The sequence below is a fragment of the Heptranchias perlo genome, chromosome 13 (assembly GCF_035084215.1).
Source record: "Heptranchias perlo isolate sHepPer1 chromosome 13, sHepPer1.hap1, whole genome shotgun sequence".
In the NCBI taxonomy this organism is placed as follows: Eukaryota; Metazoa; Chordata; class Chondrichthyes; order Hexanchiformes; family Hexanchidae; genus Heptranchias; species Heptranchias perlo.
This window is the reverse complement of record NC_090337.1, coordinates 44,359,711-44,379,964: the sequence shown is the minus strand read 5'-3', so window position 1 is coordinate 44,379,964 and position 20,254 is coordinate 44,359,711. Positions and strand designations below refer to the sequence as shown.

At 42.2% G+C, this 20,254-nt stretch overlaps 1 protein-coding gene across 2 annotated transcripts in view; it reads left to right on the top strand.

The window, feature by feature from the left end:
• The first annotated feature begins 5,613 nt into the window (after positions 1-5,613).
• gfm1 (G elongation factor, mitochondrial 1) overlaps positions 5,614-20,254 on the top strand; it is a 66,308-nt gene continuing 51,667 nt past the window's right edge. The window contains exons 1-5 of one of the 2 annotated variants that reach the window (XM_067995395.1): positions 5,614-5,752; positions 8,696-8,848; positions 10,693-10,825; positions 13,216-13,420; positions 18,860-18,976. In XM_067995395.1, the coding sequence (XP_067851496.1) occupies positions 5,678-5,752; positions 8,696-8,848; positions 10,693-10,825; positions 13,216-13,420; positions 18,860-18,976 (683 nt within the window). In that variant the 5' untranslated portion in view covers positions 5,614-5,677. Of the gene's footprint in view, positions 5,753-8,695; positions 8,849-10,692; positions 10,826-13,215; positions 13,421-13,957; positions 14,148-18,859; positions 18,977-20,254 lie in introns of those variants that run through there. The other variant, XM_067995394.1, reaches the window with a different exon arrangement.

Here is a 20,254-nt window from a genome sequence, read left to right as displayed (position 1 = left end):
AGGGGATGCACAAGGGTGTTTGAGGGTTTGTCATGGTTGTTACTTATATTGAATTTCTGACCAACTCACATTACATATTATATTGTCACCACTACTGCCATGTCTTTGCGAATCTTGTCTGGTTTGTGCAATAATGCCCTTTCCTGAGGATCACTATGAAGACCCACAACTGATGCCACCCATTGTGTCACTGCAGAGTGGGAGTAGGTGTATTTGCAGGGCTCTTTTGTGCAGATGGCTGAGAGACGTCGGCGATGTCCCCGGTGGCACCCTGGAAGGATGCGGAGGAGAAGTTGTTGAGGGCAGTGGTGATTTTGACAGCGACAGGTAAGAAGATGGTGCTCGGGCCAGCCAGGAGCAGCTTGGCATGAAGGAGGCTGCAGATGTCCACGACTACATGTCGAGTGACTCTGAGCCTCCGTGTGCACTGCTGCTCAGAGAGGTCCAGGAAGCTGAGCCTCGGTCTGTGGACCCTGTGGTGAGGGTAGTGCCCTCTGCGAGGCATCTCTCTCTGCGGTAGCCCTCCCTCCTGCTGTACAGGTGGATGTGTCACAGCACTCTGTTGTGGAGCTCCACGTGTCAGAGGTGGACGGCGTGGATGGTGAGGCTGGTGATGCTGTTCGCCCTCCGAGGAGGTCATGACTGCAGCTACAGCCCCCATCCGGAAGATGTACATCTGAGGGGGTCCGCAAGGTAGGTACATGTCTCTGGACCCCAGGGTAAGTGTGCAAGTTGGTGACTTTGATTGTCAGGAGGAGGGTGGTGGAGGCCAAACTTTCTCCCAAGTGACAGAGTGGCCTCCTGCAATGGGTGAGGGTCTGACCCCCCACCCCCCCCACCTGTCAAATGGACCTTTGCAGTTGCCACAGGCTGATGGCTGCAACAGGTCCATTTGAACTGGGAGTGTTTCCCCCAGTATGGGAAACAGTCCCAGTTTGCCATAAAATCCCACCCCTCCTCACATAATCCCTTAATCAGGTCAGTTAATGACCTGAACAAGCAAAATAAATATCTTCAAGTCGAACCCCGCTGGCTTTAATTGCCTGCGGGATTCCCACCAGCGGGGGCTGCGCACGCACACCGGCGCGTCAGTGGGGAACCCGGAAGTGGGCGGGTTGGTGCCGGGCTCCAGTCCTGCTCCGGGATTCTCCGATTTTCGGAGCCCCCCCGCCAGGAACGCACCCGATAGCGGGTGCTAAAATGATGCCCAATGTTTCAGGAACTGTAAGTTGGATTTTTTTACTGAGGAATCTCTGCTGCACAACTTCAAGCATTACTCCCCAACAATCAGAGAAGGCAGCCTGGATTGAGATGGCATTCATTTTTGAAGCAATCTCCTGAATCCAAAGGAATCAGGAAACAGTCATCCAGGGCTTGGATTAACATTAGTGATTGCTCAATTTCTAGTGCATTGTCTGAATTTGAGATAAAAGGAGTTTACAAACTTGGCCAATTCTCTAACACTAAATTATGCTTTAAATTGATTCACAAAGCGTCCACCTAAGCTCAGTGGCAGCACTCTCGCCTCTGAGTTAGAAAGTTGTATGGTTCTAGTCCCACTCCAGAGACTTGAGCACATAGCTAGGCTGACTCTTCAGTGCAGCACTGAGGGAATGCCGCTATGTCAGAGGTGCTGTCTTTTGGAATTTCAAATAGATAAAATAGCAAACAGTAGCTCACCCTCCAGTTGCTGATATAATGATTTCAGACCACTTAGATAAAAACCCAGTAGTAGGATAACAAAAAAGCCAGCTAGCCAATGGTGTAAGCAAAAAAAGGCAATAAAGTTCAAATCCACCAAGAAAAAAGTTGAAGGCAGCAGCAAACAAAATTAGAATCGAGGGAAAAGATAATATGATTTAAATGGGACCATGGAATGGATGGAAATAAAAGGAAAATAAAACTAAAAGGAAAAATGCTTTTAAAAGGGAAAGTTAAAAAATAATGAAAGGAAGATGCAGTAAAAAGATGAGAATATTTGAAATTACAAAACTGGCAAAGAGAAAAGCAACAAGGAAAAAAGTTAACATAGTCGAGAAAGAAAATGTTGCTGGACTAAAACAATAGGACAAATACAAGCAACTAAAAGTGGCCCTGAGACTTCTTGAGCAATTTTCCACTTTGGAGATGTACAAATCTCCAGATAAAAGGGGCAAAATCGTACTGAATGTTGCCCTTATCCTGTTGATGACTTTTGTGTGCCGCTGCATCAAACTGTGCAGAGATCCTCTGTACGTAAACACCAACTGTCACTTTTGCACAGGTTCCATCTGCGAAGGATGGGTCTGCCCACACTGGCGGAGCGCTCCATTTAGTTGGGGTGTGCTATACCACCTGTTTTTGCAGAAGATCGTCTTCAATCACAAATCAATCAGACAGTGATCCGCACAGAATGTCCTGGAGGCCCTGCAGAATAAGACGATGGTGGATCCTGCTGGAAAGTTCCCCAAGCAGACTGCCATTTGGCAGAATGTCTCATTGTTAGAGCGGTCAAACAATCACCAAGATGTGGCTTGGCTGGTGGTGAGAAGGACCCTTCCTGCATGGTCTTTCATTCACACCCGCTACCGCTCGCTGTTCTTGAGATGGCTGGGGTGGGGAAGAGACCGTCACCCACCTCCTCTTGGAATGTGCGTTTGCAAAGAAAGTCCGGAGAGAGATGCAGTGGTGTTTATGGAGGTTCATCCTGAGCAGCTCCATAGCACAGGACTCTGTGCTCTACAGACTGTTCCTGGAGACACACACCGAGACAAAAATCAACTGCTGCTGGAAGGCCATCAGTGAAAGAAGCCCTTTGGTCTGCCTGAAACATGCAGGTCTTCCAGAGCAAGGAGCTGTCTGAGACTGGCACCTTCCATGGTCCAGGACTACATGCTGATGGATGCATTGAAGCTTGGTGCATCTGCCACAAAGGTAAAATGAGGAACAGCCACAATCTAAGGCCCTCCAACCATTGTTTTTTTTCTGTGCATTAAGAGGCTGAATCCTGTGTAACATCCTCTCAGTCTGAGGGCTATAAATTCAGCCGCATAGCGCCCGTTTTTTCAGCACTGCGCGGTCTCCTAAGATCCCACAATGGCATCTGGAATGCGCGTGCATGACGTAAAGGCCATGTAACCATGTAAGTTAAGGAAAATATGCGGTAGATCAATGTGCAACACTGCTTTAAAGAGAAGATACGATTTACGATTTTGGAACTCAACGCTCCAGCCAACGGACTGCCTTAACCATGCACAGCTGAACAAGTCGCAGATGGCCTGGAGGATACCCCCGCCAGTGCTATTTAAAGGGACCATGCTGGATTTACAGGTTATTTGCTGGATTATTGCTTCTGGCTCCTGATGCATTTGCACCTGTTTTTGGAGGTCTTCTATACTTGAATACTAGGACTAGGGAACATAGCCTAAAAATTAGAGCCAGGACTTTCAGGAGTGAAGCTTCTGCACGCAAAGGGTGGTAGAAGTTTGGAATGCTCGTTCACAAACGGCAGTTGATGCTAGCTCAATTGTTAATTTTAAATCTGAGATTAATAGATTTTTGTTAACCAAAGGTATTAAGGGATATGGGGCTAAGGCGGGAATATGGAGTTAGCTCACAGATCAACCATGATCTCATTGAATGATGGAACAGACACGAGGGGCTAAATTCCACTGCCACTTGCTGCCTCCTGTTATGCGCCACCTTTTCCTGCAAGAAAGCGGGACGTGTCAGTGAGTGTCCTGCAGGATGTTTGTGTGATGTGCCTGTCATGATTGAATAGCTGCCAGTGTGTGTGACCTGTGAATTGTGGGTGTGCGGCTTTCACCAGTGGTAATGTGAGAGGAAGCATCTAGTTGGAAGAGTTGAGTACTGATTGAAAGAGCTTGTTGGTATATGGGTGATGGGGGTGTAGTGCAGTAGTGTGGCTAGTGGTGCAGTTGGTAGGAGATGCCACTTGACAGTTGACCTCACTCACCTTGACCACTCATGTCAAAACATTGAACTTCTTTCAGGACTGCATCCACGTTCATGGTACTATGTTCCTGGCATTGACTTCATCCCCTACTAACTTCCACTGCCTCTTGAGCATATGTCTGAAGGGCCTCTTGTCCCCCTGCAGATATAGGATGCCCCTCCTTCTGTCCACCTCTTGCACCAAGGCCTCTTAGTGCATCAGCAGAGAACCTTGGTGCATGCTCTCTCGCAGGCCTGGTACGAACTCAGATGGGCAGATTGGTGAGGTCTGGCATGCAGATTGGAGGATGTGGGATTTAGTGGTGCGCAACCTTTATTCAATGTTTTAACATAACTCAACAGTTTGTAAACATAGGGACGGGACCTGCATCTGTGTTTTACGTGTGCGATGTCTGATCTTCGTTCAGACTCCGTCCGGACCCATATCTTATATTTTGCAAATAAGAGATGCAGGCTGCCTTTAAGAGGTGCGAGCCACTCACGCAATATCGGGGCCCCCCTGCTGGTGAGTAGTCATTCAACAGCCCAGCCAGCTTGCAGGAATCAGGTAAATGACATCACGAATCTCATGTGCTGCCTGCAATGCAACAACCAGGCACGGGTTAATTGCGCACCGCAACCACCATGCCCAGATTCGGGGGTTATTGAATTTAACCCTCTGAATGTTTACAAAAGAACCAAAGGTATTGTGGTAACAAACACCCCTGGATACCGTGTACTTCAAATGTAACTGCTCTGGATGTTAGAAGCACCAACACCAAAGGAAACTACAACTCAAGTAAGTGCAACCTTTTCCAAATGTAATGAGAAATGAATGTACCAGTGGCAACACTAACAATCTAACAATGCAAAATTCAAATATAGTATCCTTTGAAGTGCACAGGCGAATTATCAGTACCAACACCACATGCTATGGTGACTTTGAACTGTTTATAACCAGTACAGAATGTGCTCTTGCATTCTGTTTATATATATTTTGCATTGTGATGAATTAAAAGTTTATTTTTGGAGAAAGAAAATCAATGCAAAGCCAAACTGCACCCTTAGTAACTTACTTGGAGTGCTACTACAGCAGGTGCAGAGCCAGGTGGGAACAAATGAGTGAGAGGGGAAAAGTCACAATTGAAGAGAACAACTGGGAGACAAAAATTGGGGAGAAGGACAAGAGCAGAACCAGAAATATTGTGCAGGTACTGACGAGCAAGTGACTTGAGAACAATATAAACGAATGCTTCGGAGAGAACCACTGGTGATTGAGGGACAAGAGCTGAGGAGAGCCAAAAGCTGAAAGGCTGATGGATACCCTCTGGTAGGTAATGCGCCACGGATTAAAATTTAAAAAAGACAAGTTACTGAAGCAACTAGTTTAAATACTTGTCATATTATACGGGCTCATTGTTGAAGGGAGCTTCAACTTTTGTCTGGTAATGAAAAAGTTGTCAGCATTAAGAGAGACTGCATCCTGACCTCTATCCTCAAATAACACTGAGCACCATGACTGTAAACCCTTGCACGGTGCAGCATCTCCCTTTCCCTCCTGTGTGGTGCGCTTCTCTCGCTCAGTGTCTCGACAGTGGATACTCCCACCGGTAGAGGGCGCACTGCCCGGAGGCTGCCACAGCGGGGTGGCGGGAGCCATCTTTCCGCGACCAGCTTTGACCTTCCCGGCGACAGGAAGCGGCGCTGAGAGAGGAGCCGGCGCGCGTTGCCTGGACCCACCGCCATGAATCTGTTGAGAGCGGGCCTGATATTGGGGCAGAAGCCGCTGCGGCGCTCGGGTTGCCGCAGCGTCCGACAGGTGAGATCGCCCCCCCCCCCCCCCCCCCGCAGGGCCAGGCCTCGCTGTGGGTCGGAGATCGGTGCGGATTTTCGGGGTCTTGTGTCGGTCTGTGAGCCGCTAACCGGCTAAAGAGGCTCGGCTCGACCCGGTCCAGTCCTTCGCGTCTTTACTGAGCCCTGATTTGTCGGGGGGAAGGGGACTGAGGCCTCTGCCGCAGGTTTAGGGTGATCGCTGATGGCGCCGCTGTGTTTCCCGGTAACTGTATGAGGGATGAACAAATGATGTGGAGATGCCGGTGATGGACTGGGGTGGACAAGTGTAAGGAATCTTACAACACCAGGTTGTAGTCCAACAGTTTTATTTGAAAATCACAAGCTTTCGGAGCTCACCTCCTTCGTCAGGTGAGTGAGGAAGGAGGTAAGCTCCGAAAGCTTGTGATCATGAAAAAATGGGAGCAGTGGTTTTGATCTGAAGTTATTGAAATCAATGTTGAGTCCGGAAGGTTGTAAAGTGCCTAAACGAAAGATGAGGTGCTGTTCCTTGAGCTTCATTGGAACAGTGTAGAAGGCTGAGGTCAGAGTGGGAGTTTTTATTTCAGATTTCCAGCATCTGCAGTATTTTGCTTCTGATTTGAAGTCTAGCATCTTGTAATACAATATCCCAGCTCAGATCAGCTGATTCAGGAGAAACTGGGGATTGAATCTTTTTGGTTTGTATGGCTCAGCTACTCACTAGATAAAAGTTGCTGAATCACTGGGGAAGCAGATTTTTGCTGGTTTTGTATGAAGGTTTTGGTATTAGTTTGTACTAACTAGATGTTGACCTGACCCCAAAATTGCTGTATAAAATCAACTTGTAATCATTAGTGGCAAGACCACCTAGAAAAAAGATTCATACCAGTGTTGATGAACTTTGGGTACACTATAAACACAGCTGGCACATAACCCACCAAAAAGAAAGATACATTTAAATTTTTTTTAAAAGACTCTGCGTCTTGGTGTACTGTCATACACCTTTTAATGGTCACTGGAACCGATGGGATATTCAGCTCTTCAGTCATTAAAACCTCACCTGCAGTTGGAGGCTGGCAAGCAGCTATCTGATATGCTTTGAATGTGAATGTTTGTGGAACCTCTGTCTACCCAAGCTTTTTTTTGCTTTTCTATGGAAAAGAAATGGCCCCAGAAATAGGCTATAGTCCTATGCTCAGTCATGCTGCCAAGTGAGATAGACTGAACTGCCACAATCTTCCTGGCATTGTTACCTGGTCAAGGTAATGTATGCTCAACTTATATAATTTTTGATTGTACTTTTCATTTACTAATTTATATCAAATTATTTAAACCACTTCAAATAGCTTCAATCATTCATACCATTTCTCGACAAACTCCATCTCATTTGCATCAAGGATACCACACACCTGATGTAATATGCTGCTGTATTGTCACAATGGAAGAGAAAGGAGTAACACTTGGCAAACTGTATTCTAATAATACACCTTTTAGTGATTTAGAAACTAATTGAAAATAGGGATCTCTTTTTGATCAGCTTGGTGCGTTGATCCTGTCACCATGTTTGAGTCTCCAAACTGAGCTAAGAAAACCAGATGTGAGTTTCTGTTGGCCCAATATGGAGTGCAACTCTCCTGTAGGAACACACATCACACATCTAAACGCAGAGTGCTTAGGTGCAGGTTAGTAAGAGCCAAGGCTCAGGTGTGCACAGAGGTGCTACTGGAATTCAACCAACTAAAATCGTGCACCTACCAGCACAAAGTACTGGTCAGCTTCCTGATGCTCCTATATGGACCCCTCTACCAGTTCGGGTAATGGCTTGCAGGGTTATCTGGAGCTCAGTGGGAAGAATTGCAGCCCCAATAACGGTCCAATTTCCAGGTTCTGCTAGTTAGCAAGGCTGGTTAGCACTTACTAGTGCCCTGGAATACTGTGGAACTGCTTGGTTGAGGTATCTGATTATCAAGTCTGCCACAAAGGGTTCCAAGTTTTCATCATCAGGCATGTCATCTTGGAGCCCCAGGTACCAGGAGCTCCTCATGAGCAGTGCCAACACCCCCCTGACCATACCATTCAGTGGAAGAGTTTGAGATATCTGAAGCTTCAGGACCATCTGCTTGCCTCACTGCAACTCAAACTTAGTAGGCACCAGTAAGCTTTTTTTCCTAGATTGAAAATATCTGATGAATATAATGGTGTTCTGTTGGTCTAATTTATTTTATATATGTATATCTTTACAGAGTAATACTTGTTGAAAAATTCAAGTGAAACTTGACTGAGTGAAGTCAGTCCTGACTTGTCTTTTCCCAAAGATCAATAATCCATCTCAAGAGGGATCATCGGTTATGGCAATCCCTAATCTTGATAACTACCTCCATTTGTGGTATTTGGTTGTTTTGCCGTTAACTAGGCTTTAGTAAAACAATTTTTATATTTTATTTTTTTATATATATATTTTTATTTATATTTCTCTTCTCTCCCTCCATCTTAAAATGGGATTACCTATCCTCAGACATTTTTCCTTAACTGTAAGTAAGTCTGACCCAACTCCATGGGTACTGTCTAGCTGTCTTGAATTGACAACTGGGTTGTGTGGGTAGAACGTTTCTCATTCACTCAGTGCTTTGCTTCCACTAAGTACTACATTGAGTTAACTGACCAAGATCTGCAGATTGCTGTTTGGGGGAGCTCGGATGGAAAGGTTGTAGAGAGTGTGGTTTGACTCTTAAGTCTCTGATGAGTGACACAGTTTATAGTGTCAATAATGTTTTAATTTGGAAATTGTACTTGTACATTTCTTTTTGAATTTCAAACCATATTAGCAGCACACAAGATCTTAAAAGGCAAAACAATTGAACTGAAAACCAAAGTAATTCAAAGAAGGTGCAAAATCGTCTCTTAATGTTCAGTAACATTTCTTTAATATTTCTTTAATATTTTCTTGCAGATTCTTATAAATATCTGTCGACAATGTTCATCTGGAATATTACCAAACAAAATGATTCGGAATATAGGAATCTCTGCACACATTGACTCTGGGAAAACCACACTGACGGAAAGAGTTCTATATTATACTGGAAGAATAGCAGAAATGCATGAGGTACTGTGAATTTTGTTATTGAATATGTATAAAATATTTTTTTTTAACCTGATCAATAAGCAAGTTCCAGACAGTGCAAAAAGAAAGTTGAAACTATTTTGGTATAAAATGAATGGCAGGTTGAGTATAAGTTACATTTAAAATGTACTTTTGGCATGGAATTTCACCAGAAAATTATTTCAAGTTCACTATTTTTCACCAGGATTTTTGGCTGCAGCTAGTTCCTGTAAATCACTTCAGTTCGTTTTTTTTTAAATTGCAAAACCATAAGTAGACACTGTAAAGTTTGCAGCCTTCCCTTCTATGACCACATTTTAAAGCCTGGCAGGTGGGTCACATTTGTTGGTTTCCAAGTAAGTGTGAAATAATCTTGGAACCTGACTTGTGTGCTGTAAATTTTTATATGCAGCACCTTTGCTTGTTTGACCAAAAATATCAGGCTGATGCCACAGAGATCGCTGGACAGCATAGTATCCTGTAACTTGATAGTATGTCTTGTAATAGATGAAAATATTCTTTTGAAAGGCTAGCCTTTCTTCTGTTACGAAATCAAGTATCTGCATTTGTCTTTCAATTTAGGAATAAGGAAATTACTATATTGTCCCAACTGTTACAACTGTTTTCTGTACATATAGAGCAATGCTTGGCATCTATTAATTCAGTTATTAAGGAGTTTGTTATGTTAACCACGTTCTGTTCAATAGCTTTTTGCTTAAAACCAGTACAAAGTATAAAATTTTCACTGTTGTATACTGGGGCTGATTTACTAGGTTTATTTGTGCAATCTTCTTCAGCTCACTGGGCTTGGTTACAACTATAATTTTTGAGCAATGATAAAAATCTGTGGTTTATATTAAAAGTTAATTTATGTAATAAGCTAGCTTGATCAGATCAACACTTCCGAATGTGTAGGTTCTGATGGTGTTGTGAGAGTTACACATTCACCGTTCCAGGTCACAGTTATTCCCTTGGACTATAAAAAGGGAAATGTTACTGTTGTGACATTGTCATTATGCAAACAGTAACAAACCTGAACAATCGCCAGTTAATAGTGCCCTTCTCAAACAGCTAAGGACAAGGAAACTCCCTAATACAGCACGATCAGTAATTTAATATTTTTCCACTGTTATACAAGCTTCAGCAAGTAACTCGCACAATGCCACTGAAAAATATAATTGTCACAGTGCCACTTCAATTTTCATTTTTTTTTTTAACAGGAGGGTAATAAAAAAATTGTTGAAGTAGTCTAGCCCTGAGTGCGCAAGGGTTCTGAATAGCTTTATTTTCCCTCATTGGTGTTTTTACTTTCTGGCCAATCCCGGATAATTGAGCCTCACAGGGCAGTCATTTGTTGGCAGCAACAAAAATGCAAATAAATACACATTTATCTACTGAGACACAAATCTGTGTTGCACAACAGTACTTAGCCACTGGCAGGCTGCACATTTGACTCCCACTGTCAAGAGAGAGCTCAGCATATGCTTGCGTATGTGAAGAACCTACTGCGAGCTGGTAAATTTTGAATGCATTGAGGGTGTGGGCGAGAGTGCCTGCTTTCTCTAAACATTTAAATGATCTCTGCTTCAATTGATAAAGTATCTTTAAGACCCAGTAGAACACTTTAGCACTTTTTAAACCCACAATGGAGTACAAGATGGTGCTCTCCAGGGGATCTCACACCACTGTGCTCCAGCGTCAGATTGGGACCTAACTCAAGTGTACTTGCTGGATTACAGATATATCCAAAATTCAGCCATATATTCTGAATGAAGATAAATTAGAATACAGCCTTTGATTCACTGACTGTTCTGTGTTAAAAGGATTTTATTACAATTAATTGGCAGGTGAAAGGAAAAGATGGCGTGGGTGCTATAATGGATTCCATGGAACTGGAGCGACAGAGAGGCATCACTATCCAGTCTGCAGCCACATACACAGTATGGAAGGAAAGGAATGTTAATATCATTGATACACCAGGTAATGTGTGAGACAAGGATTGATATCTAAACAATGACAGATGAATTTGGAGCAGATTTGAATAAATTGAAAAGAGGGAGAATGAATGGAGTGGAAATTAAATGACATAAGAAAATAATTGTGTGTGTGACTGGAAAGCTATTGGGGATAGGTACCTGTTTTATTTTCTCCCTCGGGGGTCATGAGGAACTCTAAAGTTAACCATAAGCCACTGCCATTCATTTGAGACCAATTCATTCACTATAGAGCAGAGATTGATTTTGAGACCTTCCTGGTTTGTATAGCTCAGAAGCATACCACATTGTGTATTTATATATAGAGCTATCAAGGCAATGTTGAAAACCTGCAAAAATTGCTAGGTAGTCAGTTTTTATTGAAATATCAACACTAGCATTGTTTTGCTGTGAACCCTTATCTCCTGTTATTATTTATCGAACATTGGCAGAGACATTCCAGTTTTTCAATGTATCACTTTATATTTTCCACTCCTTTACATTTTGATAGCTCTGAGATTATTTCGGAAGCACCTGAATTCTTTCTGTTGCTATTCACCTGCTTCATGTCACGTTGCCTTAGGACATATGGAAAATGCACACAAACATTTGTGGAATTGCATTAGGCAATAAAATGTGTACGTGAGATACTGTAACTACAGAGGAGGTTTGATGATTAAAACTAGCTGATCCCCTGTGGCATTGCTCACAGTTAGTCTGGCGTTGGAGCATGGTTGTGATGATTAGCATAGCTCCATTCATAGCCGGGAAGTACATCACAGAATAGAGCACTGAGGAATGGGGGAGGGCAGGAAATGGGTTGCAGAATGTTTGAATTAAAATAACTGTCTCTCAATAAGTAAGGACTTGTTATGATTTATTTTCAGGTAACTGTTAATTTTTAAATAAAATTCCTGCCCAAGAGCAACAAAAGAAATGAGTTTATTCAGTGCTAGCACATACCCATTGCCAACAATCATCACTCAGTATGCCCCAAAGGACACTCGAGCAAAACTCATTTTGGTAGACTAGCCACTGCCTATTAGTAGGCTGAATACTGCTTGCTCATGCAGTTTACTGCAAGACTTACCTATATGAGGAAAATGTTTTACTTGTCACAAAATTGGGATGCTTCTTCTAAAGCACCAGTACTTCCTGTTTGTAAGTCTCCCTTCACCTGACCCCACCTGGAGCTCCATTCATGGAGTTGTAGTCCATCAGAGTGACAATGGTGCAGTCTGGAAACGGTAGTCTGCTACCTGGCTGAGTCTCCATACCAGTAGGGTTGACGATGCAAGCTCTGGAAACATAGCAGGGCTGAAACCCAGGCCGCGGTAGGCAGGCTTATGGAGAGAAGAATTGGAGAAATTTGAAGCGCAAGGAAATGTTTGATAATTTATTATGTTAGAAGTTTTATTTTTAGTTCTACATCTTTGGGTTGCTAAGAAAGCAAGATGGTGCCTGAAAGCATTTTCCTACCTGCTTTTCCATCTGTTCAGTATTATTTCATGAAATCAATATTATTCAGTGAACATGATTTGTTGGGTTTTTTTAAGACTGATATTTGAGCCAGTCAAACATGTCTGAGGGTCAATGTGATATACATTTTCCACGGATGATACTTGTGGATGCACACTAGTTGCAAGACTTAATTATACTGATGTATATATCATTAAGAAACGAATGCGATGTCCTTTAGGATCTGTGCATACATTGTATAAAGCATTATATCTGCATACATTACATGTTCAAGTATATACAATACATTGTGAAACTTGTTATGGGGTGCAATTGACTATTGGGAAATAGCCTGTTTTAGTTTGGGAATGTAGCTACAATGGATGGAAGAGACAGTGACTGGAGTAGTTTTGTTGTTTCAGATTATCTGGTAATTAATTAATTTGCTGTTTGTGGGAGCTTGCTGTGTGCAACTTGTCTGCCATGCTTTCCTCCATAACAGTGACTACACTTCAAGAATAAGCCATTGGTTATAAAGCACTTTGGGACATCCTGAAGATAATTTAAGATACTTCATAAATGTTCATTTTGTTCTTCTTTCTCAAATGATATATATAATGATAAACATGAGCTGCCAGCCAGCGAGTTAAGTTTCATGTATTTTGGATATGGAATCTCTACGTCACTGCAGGCTGATTGTCATTTGCAACTTACCCACTTCATTGGCCCCCATCCTCATCTACTTAAGTTGGATGTTATTTCAAAGAAGTATTTTCATAAATTGATTCTTGTATTTTTGTATTTCGACATTCTTTTAGAAATTCAGTGTCAACAACAACTTGCAGCATTATTTTTACCTTTCTGCATTACGGTACATTAGTTTGCAGAAAGTCAGATTTTCTTGTTCGTTAATCACAGTGTTATTTACTGCTTTTCCAGGCCATGTTGATTTTACGATAGAGGTGGAGCGCGCACTAAGAGTCTTGGACGGAGCTGTTCTGGTTTTATGTTCAGTCGGTGGAGTTCAGTGCCAGACAATGACTGTAAACAGACAGATGAAGCGTTACAATGTTCCATTTCTTACATTCATAAACAAACTGGACAGGCTGGGAGCTAATCCTAATCGAGCTGTTCAACAAATAAGGTTAGTGTTGGAATGTGCAAAACTCTGACAAACTGTTTAATTTTGATTTGTTACATTGGGATTTTTCACATGAACGCTGGTACTTTCTACATTTTGCTCATACAGCAATACCTAGGGTTCCAGGCCTAAACTTGAGTTGGTGGGGGGAGAGCAGATGACTTGCAATTTAGTATGACAACTGATCCATGAGATTAGACTGCAGGCTTGAGCCCACTCTTTTTTTCATACATCGTTGACTCTTTTTACAGAGATCTCCAGTAAGTCAAGTTTGTATTCTATGGAGATGAATATATGCTTCCCAGGCTCAGACTTGGGGACTGACCGCTTTAGGGGTGGGTATTTGCTGGGTTCCTGGCATCCACAGAACTGTACCCCAGCAAGAGTAAGTGTTTCAAAAAAGAAATGAAAAGAAAAGAGAGATAATGGGAAGAAAAACAGCAACTATTCGGTAATGTGTTGGCACAGTGCATTCATGTTCCAACACGCTGCACAGTGTAGTGGTAGGATATGATTTTGAAGCTGCAGTTTCACATTTTACGATAGAGGTGGAGCGCGCACTAAGAGTCTTGGACGGAGCTGTTCTGGTTTTATGTTCAGTCGGTGGAGTTCAGTGCCAGACAATGACTGTAAACAGACAGATGAAGCGTTACAATGTTCCATTTCTTACATTCATAAACAAACTGGACAGGCTGGGAGCTAATCCTAATCGAGCTGTTCAACAAATAAGGTTAGTGTTGGAATGTGCAAAACTCTGACAAACTGTTTAATTTTGATTTGTTACATTGGGATTTTTCACATGAACGCTGGTACTTTCTACTGATCTTGTCCAGGTTGCCGGGGGAGATGCTGAGTGGAGGCTAGGATCTTTGCATCAAGGAAACAGGACAAATCATAAGCAAGTCAATATGTGACACTTTCATATCGCAGTGAGAGTCAGCTTCTTTGGGAGGTGGAAACACTTGTTACATATACTTTGTACCACTTGTGATTTTTTTTGAAGACAATGTCATAAGATTCATAATATGTTACAGGACAATTGGAGGCCATTCGACCCATTGTGCCTGTGAAAGAGCTATCCAATTAGTCTCACTCCCCTGCTCTTTCCATATAGTCCTGTAATTTTGTTCCCTTCAAGTATTTATCCACTTCCCTTTTGAAAGTTATTATTGAATCTGCTTCTACCACCCTTTTAGGCAACGCATTCCAGATCATAACAACTCTCTGTGTAAAAAAAAATGTTTTCTCATGTGCCTCTGGTTCTTTTGTCAATTACCTTAAATCTGTGTCCTCTGGTTACTGATCCTTCTGCCACTGGGAACAGTTTCTCTGTTCATGATTTTGAGCACCTCTATCAAATCTCCTCTTAACCTTCTCTGCCCTAAGGAGATCAACCCCAGCTTCTCCAATCTCTCCACATAACTGAAGTCCCTGGTACCATTCTAGTAAATCTCTTCTGCACCCTCTCTAAGGCCTTGACATCCTTCCTAAAGTGTGGTGCCTAGAATTGAACACAGTAATCCAGTTGAGGGCTAACCAGAGTTTTATAAAGGTTTAGCATAACTTCCATGCTTTTGTACACTATGCCTTCAAAGGCAGCCCGTCAGCCCATTTGATCTCACCCTTGTGGGAAGGCATTGGGACTGTGGAAAGGGTATGGCAAAGATTTACTATATAATAGCAGAAATGAGACTTTTCAATTATTAGCTTTTTTTTAACAGCCTTATCAACCTGAGGTGCTACCTTTATTGTTCTGTGAACCTTTACTCCTAAGTACCACTGCTCTCCCACAGCACTGAGCTTCCTTCCATTCAGAGTATAATTACTGCTGTTATTTGTTTTACCAAAATGCATCACTTCACAGCTTGTTCCCCATCTTATCAATATCCCTTTGCAGTTTCCTTTGGTCTTCTAAAGAATTAATTATACCTCCTATTTTGGTATCATCTGCAAATTTTGCCACCACTTCCTCTGGGCCGATATCCAAATCATTGATGGACACAGTGAACAGAAGTCTCCTGAGAAATGACCCTGAGGGACACTGCTACCCATTTCCAAACATTTCTTTAAAAACTGCCCTTTACTCTTACCTCTGTTTTCTCCCTTCTAACCAATTTTTTAATCCGATTTGCTATCCTCCCTACAATTCCATACCCTTCAATTTTCTCTAGCAATCTCCCATCTTCCCAAAGGATTTCCTGAAGTCCATGTACACTACATCGACTGCGTTTCCCCCATCTACATGTCTGTTACCTCCTCAATTCTATAAGGTTTGTTAAGTGCGATTGTTCCTTTTGAAATCAATGCTGGCTACTTATAACTATTTTCTCTATAATCGAGATATGTGGTGATTTCAGCCTGAATTGAAGACTTGAAAAATTTTACATGCTACAGATGTTAAGCTAACTGGCCCACGATTTCTCGATCAGCTTGGTCACCCTTTTTAAAAAAGGGAACTACATTGGCCATTCTCCAGTCCTCCGGCACACATCTGCACTCAACAGAGCCCTAAAATATAATTTCTAGGCCCTCTGCAATATCTTCCGTCAATTGCTTCAGGATTCTAGGATGTATCCTGTTATGTCCTGGCACTTTGTCTTCCATTAGCTTAGCAAACATGTAAAATTTTCCTCTTCTCCATTACAATATCATTCGTCTCGCTCTCAGCAACGTCAAGATTCACTCTCTCTCAGATATCCTTTTTAGTAAAGACTGATGCAAAATACTTGTGCAGTACCTCTATTTTTTGATCATCCTTTACAAATTGGCAATCCTCTCCTCCTCTCAGGGCCCCCACCTCACTTTTAACAAGAGGCAGGAGCTCTGTACGTATTTTGAGAATTCCATTCTCTCTTCTCCATTTACTCGCTCTCTGCCCAATCGATGTGAATAATTAAAATCTCCCAGAACAGTAATTTTGATATTCCTACTCATCTCTCGAATCTGACTGTAGATTTCTTTGATTTTCTTTCCATAATTTGGAGATCTGTAACTCACCTCAACTAATGTAACAAGCTCGTTTTTTTTTTATCTTTGAGCTCCAATAATATTGACTCTTTTTCTACCCCTTGTCTGCATCAACCCACTCTAGAGCATGTATTCCCTCTTTAAGCAATATTGCCATTTCACCTCCTTTCTTATCTTTTCTATCCCTCCTAAATATATCCGGATATTGTTATTTTCCATTCTTGTCCAGTATGCAACCACATTTCTGGTAAACCTATTAAATTTAGTGTTTAACTGGAAGAAGTTATAACTCTTTGAGAAAGTCTGACAACACAGAGGCAGTGGAGCAGTGAAGAGAGGTGGTCGAGACGTAGAGCTGGGTGTCATCACTGTACACATGGAACCTGACCCCATGTCTTTGGATGATGTCACCAAGGGGCATCATCTAGTTAAGGAAGAGGAGGGGGAGGTAACAGTCAAAGGTGGGGGGGAGAAAGAGAAGCCTTTGCTTTAGATGTTCTGCATATGATCAGATAGGTAAGAGTGGAACCAAGTGAGGGCTGGACAACGGAGGAAAGGCGATGGTGTGATCGACCTTGTCAAGGGCTGCAGTGTGGTTGAGTTGGTGTACCATGCTCATAGTCACAGATGATGTAATTTGTGACTTCGGTTAGGGCTGTTTCTGTGGTGGGACAGAAACATGATTGGAGAGAGTCAAACAGGACCTCACTCTCGTCTGCCAAAACCACCCATTGTTCACGGATCATCCTGGAGAACAAAGATAATTCCTGGCTTCTTTTCTGCACCACCACAGTCTCCTTAAACCTCTCTCCCATTTCCTCCACCCAACATTTACTTTGGTAGAGCAATTACTCTCCTCATCTATGTTGCTACCACTAGATGGCAGATTGAGACTTGTACTAAATGAGTCTCAGGCAAGCCTATTATCTTAATTAAACTCTTCAAAATGTCTCTGATATATTTTGCTGTGTAATGCTCTTCAGAGCTGAAAGTTGTTTGGCAAGTTAATTGTTCTACATGCATAACTTGATAACCATGTAATATATTAATAAAATTGGACTCTGCAAGGGATTTTTCATATTTTTTCATTTATTTATATGGATATGTATATATATTTTATATATATATTTTAATATACAGAGAGAGAAATGTCAATGGCATCTGTCTCTACTATTTCTTCATGTGCCTTTCTTCTGGAGGAAATAAGACTTGTGCTTGGCTGCAATTCCACAGGTGGCATCAACAACTATTCTTTATCTATGAGTTTCGACAGAGATTGTCATTGGGCTACTTGAATCTCTGGATCATTGCAGTTAAGCCCAGTCCTTCCAGCAGGATTCACTAGATAGCAGCTAAGAGCAGGTACCCTGGTCCTATTTGTTTTACTATCCCTCTGCCTCGCTCAGGATGCCCTCACTGCTGCCCCTTCAGTCGTCTCATCTCAAATCCGGGAGCTGTTTGTATGGATCTGCGTGAGACAGTGCACTGCATTTACCAACTGAGTAATAGGGTGTTGACCGGAGGTCACCGGTTACGGTTACTGGCTTAGTACAAAGAGGAGAAGAGTCAATTCTCTCTTAACTCTCAATTCACTTTGTTCACACCGTTAGATCTTATACATATAGCTTATACGTCTGGTTAGATATAGGCATGCAGTTTACACCAGGTTGTACAGTTTTATACCCAAACTAAGATCTAAACACACACCCACTAGGTTTCTCTGACACTCCCTGAGTGGTCACAGAATATAAAGGATAATACCCGAAAAGGAGAGCTGACGCTGGCCAGGCGTTCCGTTCTCTCTCTCTCGACGTCATCTCTACGTCCCTGACGTAGGGTCTTCCACTTCCGCGATGGTTGGTCTCCGGAGTCTTCGCTCTGGCTCCACGCCCCAGATCCTTCATTCTTATTCCGAATCTTAGCTCTTCAAGCTGTGCTGTCTCTCTCCCTTTGGTTTAGGCCTACTCGCTTTTTGCCTGTGTCTTCTCCTCATTGGCTCTGTCCCAAGGACTTAGGTAGCATTACCTCATTACTCCTTTTCTAAATAAGGACTTGTGTCTTATCACATTTCCTTTGTCTTTCACAAAACTTAGTTAATTCAAACTGGTTCCAGCCAGCCAAGGCCAGCGACCGAACTCGGGTTACTTCAGTTCAAATGTTGCCTGTGTGTATCAGCAGCTGACGTCTCAGGTTACTTTCTGCAGCCCCTGGCCAACAAGTGACATCAAACATTTATGAACTCATCTTCTCTTGGGTATTTTTAAACTTGTGTGTCCTAAATTTTATGTCTGCAGGTGAGAGGGAATTTTATTCTCCATTCCAATAGATAACCTTCCTGTCCTTTGTTTTTGCTATTTAATTTTTACATTACATTTTAAGATTTAAAATCTGTTGCAGGAAACAAGAATTCCCAAAATGATTCACAAGTTTTATTTATTAATGAGATACAAAAATAAATTTTTTTTTGAATTGCAGATCAAAACTGAAGCAAAATACAGCATTTATTCAAATTCCGATTGGCCTAGAAGGAAACCTTAAGGGAATTATTGATCTCATAGAGGAGCGTGCGGTTTACTTTGATGGCCAGTTTGGGTAAGAACATTATACAGGTGTTCTGGAGAACTCCTCCTGATGCCTTAGATATAACCTTAGCAGAGGTGTAGGTAAAATCTAACCCTGTATAAATGCAGGAACAGTAGCAATAATATTTGGTTCATAAAATTGCATCCTCTGAATAAGCTGCCCTTTATTTTTAAGGTTGTGAGGAATTTTGCTGCCTTCCTGGCTCCATAGGCCAAAATTGTTTTGTATTGGGCATTAGGATTGGTTATTATTCCTAGAAGAAGAAGCTATAAATGAAGATTAAAGTGAATGTTCAAAATTAAGTGATATGGGCTAGGCCAACCTGTTGCCTCCTGCAGTCTAACCAATGACTTGTATAGGTTTACCATTACCACTTGGCTTTTATACTCCACGTCCCTATTTTAAAAAGCAAGGATCCCATAATGCTTTCTTTTAACTGCTGTATCAACTTGTCCTCCCACTTTTAAAGATTTGTGTATCTGAACCCATAAATCCAGCTGCTTTGCTACTTTTTGAAGTTGTACCATTTAGTGCGTTTGTCACAAATTTTGGGTCTGACTATATACTCCTCTGGGTTCAGCTTCACCAGTCACTCCCATGCACAGACCTCACATCCCTTATTATCAGTAGTTTACTTTTACTGCCCAATATCTAGTCATGCGTTCACATGACCTGGGGTCATTATGATGAAAACCCCTTGTTATGTGAATTGGGTAATGTAGTTTTTGTGCTTCCTGAGGCATTTCTCCTAGAATCATAGAATGGTTACGGCACAGAAGTAGGCCATTCGGCCCATCGAGTCTGCGCCAGCTAGTCCCACTCCCCCGCTTTTTCCTTGTAGCCCTGCAAATTTTTCTCCTTCAGGTACCTATCTAATTCCTTTTTGAAAGCCACAATTGACCCTGCTTCCACCACCCTTTCAGGCTGTGCATTCCAGTTCCTAAGCACTCGCTGCTTAAAAAGTTTTTGCTCATGTCGCCTTTGGTTCTTTTGCCAATCACCTGCTAAAAGGTAGACTGATGAATACTTCATTAAGCAAGGCTGAATATAAATCAGTATCTATTTTTCATATAATATGTGAACGAACAAACTAATGATTACAGTGCATTGCAACTTATTTTATAACACTCCGATAGAAAATAATCAAGGGTGTCACACCATCCCTGTCAGTGTTCTCACTGAATCTCGTCATCCTTTTATTTAATAAGAGAGCTTTCTCTCTTTATACTGGCTTCCTCACCAAATCTTGCAGATTGAACCCAGACCCTATGCTTCCTTGTTCCTTAA